Raw genomic sequence first — 9,470 nt, 5'->3', positions numbered from 1 at the left:
AAAAAAAAAAAAAAAAGAGTAAAGTTACATTGCTGCTATTAATGAAATTCCCTTTCTGGCATGAATGCATTGTGAAAACGGTCCTGAATGTGGCCATCTATTGGTAGAATGAAAATACTCAGCCCCGTATATCAGTTTAGAGTCCTTGTTTCTGAGACTGTTTCTTACCTTAGCTGTTTTTAGTTGATGAAAGTGAAGCCCTGTCCCTCAGGTGGCAGCACCGTGCATCAGAACACAGCCTGCACTGCACTGTCCCAGCGAAGCACCACAAGGCTTCTGCTTCATGACCTAGCAGTTGTCCCGCTGAGAAATTAACAGGCAGAGCAGGAGAGCCGCTGTCCCCGCTGGCTCCTGTGGTGGAGAGCGAGCGTATCTCAGGTACGTGCGTGACTAACTCTTCTTCTGTTCCACTTCAGCTTGCCAGTTCTGTCACGCCTTGGGATGTCTTGCTGAGTTTAATTGCAGCCGCCACTCACGACCTGGATCACCCAGGTGTTAATCAGCCGTTTCTTATTAAAACCAACCATTACCTAGCAACTTTATACAAGGTCAGTGCCGATTCATTGGACATTAATTTGGTTTGCTTTGTTGTTGTTTGTTTTTTAGTATATGCTTAAAATCTCAGCACTAAGGAGAAAGACGAGGATCCCGTGAGCTCACTAGCTGACCTGCCTCGTCTAATCCATGAGGCTCAAGCCAGTGAGAGAGAGACCCTCTCAAAAACACAGTGTGGATGACTCCTGAGGAACGAATCCAAGGTTGACCTTTGGCCTCTACACACATGCATGGGTGCACGTTGCTCACTCCACAAATGCACTCACCCACCCACAAATAAACAGACGCACAAATAAATTAACAATACTTTAATGGTCTGTATTCTACACTACTTAATATTGCCTTTGAGGAGATGAAAGTAGCCAAAGTAAATTTCCAACGAATGTTAATGCTTTAACCAAGTTAATATTACTGACAAATGGCTCTTCGTGTGCAGAAATGACTGTTAGGTAACAGAGAAACCCTTTCTTATAGAATACCTCAGTCCTGGAGAATCACCACTGGAGATCTGCAGTGGGCTTGCTAAGAGAATCTGGTTTGTTCTCACACTTGCCACTGGAAAGCAGGTAAGGGGGATTAAAACAAATGCATTGCCTATGGGAATACAGTTACTAATTAAGCTAAAAATATGTTATTCAGCTGCTCCATAGCTTCCAGTTTCATTAAACTAAATGTATCTTTTTAAAAATTATCAAGATTAGCTGGGCATGGTGGCGCACACCTTTAATCTTAGTACTTGGGAGGCAGAGGCAGGCGGATTTCTGAGTTCGAGGCCAGCCTGGTCTACAGAGTGAGTTCCAGGACAGCCAGGGTTACACAGAGAAACCCTGTCTCAAAAAACAAAACAAACAAACAAACAAAATTATCAAAATTGTGGTGCTGGAGAAAGGGCTCAGCAGTTTATAATTTTTGCTGTTCTTGGAGAAGATCTGGGTTCAGTTCCCAGCTCCCACATGATAGCTCACATGGCACACATACATAAATGTGAGCCAAACATACATACACTGGAAATCCAAAGAAAGTTATATCCAAATTCTTAAGCCTGCTACGTAGTTGTCGCTTGTACATTGGCTATTTATTTTTATGAAAGATGCCCCTTTTTGAGTACTGTAAAAGTCACTTCACACATAGTGGCCCAGTGGCTGTACGTACCTTTTCTAATAAAGGTTTCAGGTGCGTACCTGAAAGATTACACAGGAAGTGACAGTACTTAACAAGATATATTCAAACCACAACATATGCAAAGCCAGTAAAACAAGGATAATAAGGCCCTGTGCCCTCATGTACGCTTTGGAGCTGTCTTGAAGGATAATGAATAAAACAACAGAAAATAGCATAGAAAATAATTTAAGGAGGCCATTTTGGTGGCATAAGAAGAAACACTAAAGTTAAATAAGTCCAATATGATGGTGTTGGCAAAACATCTCAAACCTTGCCGGCATGGTCTTTTAAACTTTGTGTTAAATATTCAGTATTGTGTTTGTTTGAACCTGTTTGGTTTTTTCTGAATGTTAAATGTGTGTGTGTGTGCTCAGCACAGGTGTGCTCTGGCACACACGCGCAGGTCTGAGGATTGCCTTCAGCAGTCCTTTGTCTGCTTCCTCTGGGGTCCCAAGGATGACCTCAGGTCATCAGGCTCAGGAGGCAAGGACTCCTGTGAGCCATCTCAATGGCCTTATTGAAGGCTCTCTGTCATCAGTAATACAAAGATAATCTTATTGTGACTCTGTTGAGGTATTTTTTTTTAATCTCATATGAGGCCATTTTTAAAAAGATGCAGTATATGTGCTGTCTGTAGTAACATGTGACATTTTTCCTCCAGATAATTTGAATATTCTTACACAGATAACTGACTCGATTATTTTAGGTGCATGTGTATTTTGCTTATATGTCTATCCATGCACCACATCCATGATGGGTAGCACAGAGCCAGGAGAGAGTGAGGAACTCTCTGAAAATGGAATTACTTTATGGGTAGACTGCCAGGAGGGAGTTGGGAACCAACCTCTAGAAAAAGAGCCTGTACCATTAATTGCTGAACCCATCTCTGGCCCCTTGATCAAACTGCTGAGTAGAATTTTATTAAGATGCTTATTTCATTAAACATTAAGCATCTTTCTCAGATGTCTCACTAGACAATTGTATTTTCTCTGCCTGAATCCTTTTTTAGGTCCTAGGCACCAAAAAATACAAAGTTGTTTGTTATACATACAAGAATATCTCAGAAAATTCTTAAGAATTTTCTCAAATAGCATAATGGTATTAGGTTGGTTGTTCCCTCCTTTTAAGCAAATAATTTGACTTTGGCTGACAGCATAAAGACACTTCCTTTGGCATCTTTGCATTGTAGTATTTCCCTGAAAACTCTTAGTTTTACTTTAGTTATTTTAATATTTTTAAATGCACTCTTCATAATACTTTCTTATATATCAAGTTCAAAGCAACTTTCAGAGTATCTTAGGGTTTTGTAAAGCTTTCTGAATACTTAAGCTTAAGAGAGAAAATAAATTGAAAGTACTAAATGTCTCATTATTTCTGTAATTCCAGGCAAGAGATGGAGGCTCAGATAGGTGCTTTGATATTAGCCACGGATATCAGTCGCCAGAACGAGTACCTGTCATTGTTTAGATCTCACTTGGATAAAGGTGACTTACACCTTGACGATGGCAGACATAGGCATTTGGTTCTACAGGTAAAGTTCTGCACTTGCAGAGATTGTTTCCAGGTAAATCATGTGACAGGCAGAGCAAGGATGAAATAGAGCAGATATTTTTTTCAGGGTAAGTTGGGAGGAAAGAAGTTCCTCAGACAGCATGTTCCCTTCCAGAGCACACAGGACAGGCATCTGGCTTTGCGACTTTTCCTACTCAGGGTTTCTGAGAAGGCCGTCAGTCAACAGTGACTACTCTGATGAGTTTCCTCATGAAAAGAGGGGCAAGGAGTAGATGGTGTCTCTGGATTTGTTTGTATTTTCTGACTGATCCGTCATTGTGTCTCCTTGGGATTGTCAAGGGTAACTCTACAGGGTTAGCTCCCTGTCAGCCTTCTGCACAGATAGTTGGTAGATCAGTAGCAGCATGAAGTTAATGTCACAGTGGTTTTTCTTGCACAGTATTTTCCTCTTCTTTGCTGGCTTTTAATTTTATTTGGTTCTGGATGCCATGCACACTAAACACATGTCCTCCCCAGCTACATGTCCAGGGGCTCCTTTCTCTCTTCAGTGCTCTTCCCCATTGCTGGAGTCTATTTAAACGTGGTACAATGAGATCTTTTCTTCCTTAACACCCTTTTAATATTTTGTTTGCTAGATGGCCTTGAAATGTGCTGATATTTGTAACCCATGTCGGAACTGGGAGTTAAGCAAGCAGTGGAGTGAAAAAGTAACGGAGGAATTCTTCCACCAAGGCAGGTTATAGACACATGTGGATAAATTCAGACCCGGCCATGTATAAGAGCCTCACAGTACATGCATTAAATTTTAACAATATTCATACTTCATGTATGTATAACCAGTAACACACGAAACGTGATTTGAAACTTGAGTGACCTTGGGTATTCATGATGGCACAGAAAGTAGGCTGGAAACTTCTCTGCAGAAAGATTGCTCTGAAACTACCCCATCACTTCACCTGTGTAGAGGGCAGGATCATAGGAGCATGTGAAGCATGTCTGAAAGAACTGACAGAATTAGTCTTGGGAGGAACACCTAGCAAAAACTGTTGTGTTTGGTCCAATTTAGCAAGCTTTCTATGTGTCACTAAGTTAACATTTAATCCTTTCATGAGGATTCTGTAATGCTCCTCCAGTAAATTCATAGATAACAGCAAAGGTATTCATTATAGATTTAACCAGCAGATGTGTTGCATCTTAACAGTTCTCTTTCTTAAATTTACAGGAGATATAGAAAAAAAGTACCATTTGGGTGTGAGTCCACTTTGTGATCGTCAGACTGAGTCTATTGCCAACATCCAGATTGGTAACTATGCACATTTAGTTGCATCTGGTTAAAAAAAAAAAAATCACTCATTTTGATTTTCTTAAGACTAGACTTGAAAATTATTCAAAACAAAAGTATCAAATTATGTTCACTGTAATTTGTAGGACAGTTGAGGACATCTTAACCATAACCATTGTCACAATATGTACCCTTTCTTTGCTCTGCCAGCCCCTCCTGTCTGCTTCAGGGACTTTTCTTGAAGGCTCAAATGTGACTTCCAAAATCCACCTTCCACTGTCTGAAAGCAGTCAGTCCCCACTGCCAGGTTTCCAGAGCTCTTAACATTCACACAAGCTTTATTTGCTTTTGGCTACGCTGTCCCAAGGCCAATAACCACTGTACCTATGTATGAATGGTGGGAAGCACATTGGAACTGTTGAGGGAGTTGACCATGTACTGGGAAGCACAGGGACATAGTCTGTGACTAGTACAGAAGCTTGCAGAGAACACGGGAAGGACTGCCTAAGGCTGAGTGTATCATATTGGGCTTTGAAAGCAGAGAAAGATGTCAGGGTGAAGCTCTAGAGTTTGGGCTGAATATATTTTGGGGACCTGGGATTGGGAAGGGCCTTACAATTTATGCTGAACATCGTGAAGGTTGTTGATAAATATCATGATGGTCAAGTTTCTAAAAGTTCAGGACTAGCATAGTCATAATGCAGTTAGGAGGGGATACAACAGCAACACTGACACCTTTGCTGTGCTTACAAAGAACAGTAGGGACTGATGTGACTGCAGTCAGACAGAGATGTAGAAAATGGGCAGAGGCTGTATGGTGCTGCGCCTGTGGGAATCAGTACTGACGCCTGTGGCAAAGCAGGATAGTTGTTTTTCTGTTGGGGAGTTAACAAGACAATAGAAACGCTGTTTCGATTCTCAAGGAGAGCTACTCAAGTTCAAAGATTAAGTGAACTAACTGTAGGCAAAGGGAGAGAAAGCTAGGTGAGTGGGTGGGACGTGCAGCTCCCTTAAATGCCTTGTAGCCTGAGGAAATTACTCTAGTTTAAAGAAAGAACTTTGAAGTGATTTTTGAAAATGTTGTAGTTTGTGCTGGAGAGATGGCTCAGTGGTTAAGAACTTGCTGCTCTTTTGAGGTTTGTTAGCAGCACCCACTTCACTTTGCTGCTACATAACTCCAGCCCTTAGGGCTATGACCTCCTCTTGTAGCCTCTGCCCGAGAACACTCAAATATATATAAAATACACGTAAATAAAAATATGTGTTTTTTTTTAAGTTGTGATTTTAGTCGAGCATGACAATAAATGCCTAAAATCTCACCAGTTTTGGAGGAGAGAAGATCTGAAGTTCAAGGTCATCCTTAGGGACCAAGAGGGACATGTGAGACTCTCTCAAAGAAGAAAATGAGGGGTGGTGAGATGGCTCACTCGGTAAATGTACCCTGCCATCAAGCCTGACCCTGGGGACCCAAATGGTGGAGAGAGCAAGTGCCCACAAGCTGTCCTCTGACCCCTACATCTTCTCAGACAGTCTCACTTTAGTAGGGAAAATATTAAACTATTTTTTTATTATTTTAATATTATTTCTTAGAAATTTTGACATTGTACATTCTGAGTTAAATAAGTCATGCCAGGTGTAATATTCCATCCCTGAGGAAGTGGAGCCAAAACCAGTGACCCCTCTTGGCCAGCAGTTGTCTCCCTGAGAGTTTCCCTGGATTGTGTTCTAGTGCCCATAGAGTTGATATGGACATCACATGTGTTAGCTTAAGTAAGATGTGCTTGTTCAGCTGAGAGAAATAGATTAGACCAGAGCGCCACTGAATACTTCAAAAATCCCGATTTGTAAATCACATGTACACACAGACCTTTTAAAAGCTAATATGTTGGCTTACACTTGAGTGGAACTGAAGAACATTAAAACTCTAGATGTTTTAAAGATTAATTCAAGACATATTTTAACAGCCTTTTCCTCTGTCTCTCAAGGTTTTATGACTTACCTAGTGGAGCCTTTATTTACAGAGTGGGCCAGGTTTTCAGACACACGGCTGTCACAGACGATGCTGGGACATGTGGGGCTGAATAAAGCCAGCTGGAAGGGACTGCAGAGACAACAGCCCAGCAGCGAGGATGCCAGTGCTGCATTGGAGTTGAACTCACAGTCACTAACTCAGGAAAATCGGTTATCATAACCCTGAACCAGTGGGACGACTCCCTCCTGCAACATTGTGCAAATGTGAAATGGTCTTGAGTGGAAGAACTGGTTCTGACTGCTGAGGTTTCCAAGGGAATGATGCCAGCATTATTTATCAAGATGTCTTCTGTTAGATCATACGAGCCCATGTTTTAATGGTAAGACATGAATATACAGCAATATGCATCTTGCTTTTGTATGTAACCTTAAGTATGTAAAGCTCAGCAGAACCAGAAATGGTTGTTAACAAAGGAAGATGTTTTAGGTGTGCCATGTGCTTTCAGAGTGTGTATCCTTCAAGCCCTGAAACTTGAACTCAACCTCAGCAGCAATCCTGATGCAACCAGTCCAATACAATAGCGCATCTGTCCCTTCCACTACATTCTCTCTGAGAAAACAGAAATGTGAAGTGCCCAGCCTCTGCTGCCTCTGGCAAGAATCAATCAAATGTTTACAAATCAAATCTGAAATATTGGTTCTAAATTGCCTCGGAGCATCATTGTGAAGGAACCACTGACCGTTCTCAGCTGAGCTGGAGACTGCAGCTCTTCGCAGCGTTTGCCTTTTCTTCTTCGGATGTCAATATCATCAGCGCCTCCCACTTGCTGTTCTGTTCTGCGCACTGGAGACTGAGCATTTATTTACCAGACACCACACGAAGCTTTTCACTCCAGCGCTGTTTGGCAATGCAGATTCCTTTTTTAACTGTTAGTTTTTAATGTGGGGTGGGCGGGAAGGAACACCACTGTCCTAGCTGTGTTCTGACTCTGCAGTGAAGACACTGCATGTTGTTTTCACTACTGTACACTTGACCTACACATGCAAGCAAAAGGTGGAATGTTTAACATACCATAATCAGCTCAGGGGATTTGCCAATCTGAAATAAAGTGGGATAGGGAAGTGTGTCCTTCAAATCAAGGGTACTAAAGTCCCTTTCGCTGCAGTGTGTGAGAGGTATGTTGTGTATGGCTGTATGGATGTGTGTTTGCGTGCATGTTTGTGCATGTATGGCTGTGCATGTTCTGTCCATCCATGTGGGAAAGGATTAGAAATGTAAGTTTTTATTTATTGTTCTAGAATGTGACATAGTGAGCAGCCACACGTGGGGGAGGGGAAGGTAGGTGAAGCTGTAAGATTGCTCCAGATGCCTTAAACTATGCACAAAGCTAAGTGACCAAACTTCTCATTTTGATTTGAAAAGTGCATTGTTTTCTTGTCCCCCTCCCCCACTTTGATGAAACATTACCCTTTGGCGGACCTTTTGATGTGAGTAGATGTTTTCTAGGATAAAATTTAAGGACTAATTTTAGACTTAAAACATTCCACTTTTGTAATTTGTTTTCAGTGGTCTTATGTAGAGCAAGCACAACTGTAATCTAGTTTCAGAGAAACGGTGCTTTCTTTTAGTTACCTTGTATTTCCCTTGTTACTGTTAAAGACTGTTTATTATGTTTACAGTTTGTTGCAACAGCCATCTTCTTGGGAGAAAACTTGAGTGTAAAGCCATTTGTAAAGGCTTTGGCACACTCATTTAAACATGTGCCTGTTGCTGTTACCTTCCGATTTCATGAATAAAAACTGGTCTTTTCTCTTTTTTTTTAATCTTTGCACTTTACCTTTACCACTCAATCCTTTGGAAGTCACATGCTGAATTCTTAGGTGACCAGTTAGCTGCTGCCTCTCCCATTCAGTTATGGGTATTTTGAAGTCTAAGTTGTATGCAGACTTTGTCTTCTGGGAGTATATGAGCCTCACTCTGCACCGTATGCGTGTGGCTCTGGTTCAGTTTGGTCAGTCTTGTATAGGATTTGTTGGAAATTGCCTAAGAAATCACACCCTTGAAAGGGATAAAAATAGCAGGTGTGTTTGTATTCCTGGCCTTTTACAGCAGTAAGTAATAGCCACTTAATTCTTTCTTTGAGACAGGGTCTTCTTAGGCTTAGATAGCCTGATAACAATGTAGACAGACTGGCCTCAACTCAGATAGCTCCCTGCTTCTGGGTCCTAGTATTTAAGGTGTATGCCACCATCCACAGTGCCAATAGAGTGGCCTTACTACCCTCCCAGACCTAACTCATTAGAACGGATACCGTTCATATTTTAAGATCAGACATATTTGCTCCTACTTCCTAGAAGAAAGTACAAGTGTTGGTGAACCCACTTGAATGATTTCCCAGTTTTCTAGAAAAGCTGAAACTTTAGTAATTCTAATATATCCAAAATATTTTCTTTTAGTATAATTAAAGTGGGTTGTTAAGTCTCTGAAATCTAGTGTGTTTTAAACTTACAGTACATCTCAATTTATACTAGCCTCATTTCAAGTGGTCACCCACTCCCACATTCGGCTCTCCTATTAGCATGGGTACAGGACAATAGTCATTACCCTAAGACAGCCACTGGCCCCTCCTAAAGTGACTGCGGATCTGACCGTCCGGGCTCTGATGAAGTCTCCTGCAAGCTAACATTACCTTAAACAAGTTCACACAGTATCTGATAACTGCAAAGAAAAGTCTTGGTATTTTAATTTGCAATGAGAAACATAACTACCAATCTTTCTCCCTTTAGGTAAATCTTCAGAAGCCAAGTTAGGATCAGCTGGTTTACTCAGCAAGCATTCTGAGCAAGGGACACAAGTTTCTAAAGCATCCATCTCCCTGAGGAGATAGCTGCTACTATCATAGCTGTGAACTGGGTACCTCCTCCCCTGGATGCTAGAGATTCTCTGCCGCTAGCGGCTTCTATACATCGGCTTGATTGGCAGCTCCAC

The 9,470-nt window shown here is 41.4% G+C and overlaps 1 protein-coding gene across 3 annotated transcripts in view; it reads left to right on the top strand.

Annotated features, from left to right (window-relative positions):
* Pde7a (phosphodiesterase 7A) overlaps positions 1 to 8,305 on the top strand; it is an 87,250-nt gene extending 78,945 nt beyond the window's left edge. For 2 of the 3 annotated variants that reach the window (XM_021157519.1, XM_021157521.2), the window contains exons 8-13: positions 417 to 548; positions 1,030 to 1,121; positions 3,103 to 3,247; positions 3,864 to 3,960; positions 4,451 to 4,531; positions 6,496 to 8,305. In XM_021157519.1, the coding sequence (XP_021013178.1) occupies positions 417 to 548; positions 1,030 to 1,121; positions 3,103 to 3,247; positions 3,864 to 3,960; positions 4,451 to 4,531; positions 6,496 to 6,701 (753 nt within the window). In that variant the 3' untranslated portion in view covers positions 6,702 to 8,305. The remainder of the gene's footprint in view (positions 1 to 416; positions 549 to 1,029; positions 1,122 to 3,102; positions 3,248 to 3,863; positions 3,961 to 4,450; positions 4,532 to 6,495) is intronic. The other variant, XM_021157520.2, reaches the window with a different exon arrangement.
* Positions 8,306 to 9,470: the final 1,165 nt, after the last annotated feature.

This window comes from Mus caroli, chromosome 3, assembly GCF_900094665.2.
Source record: "Mus caroli chromosome 3, CAROLI_EIJ_v1.1, whole genome shotgun sequence".
Classification (NCBI taxonomy): Eukaryota; Metazoa; Chordata; class Mammalia; order Rodentia; family Muridae; genus Mus; species Mus caroli.
This window is presented reverse-complemented; position numbering and strand designations above follow the sequence as displayed.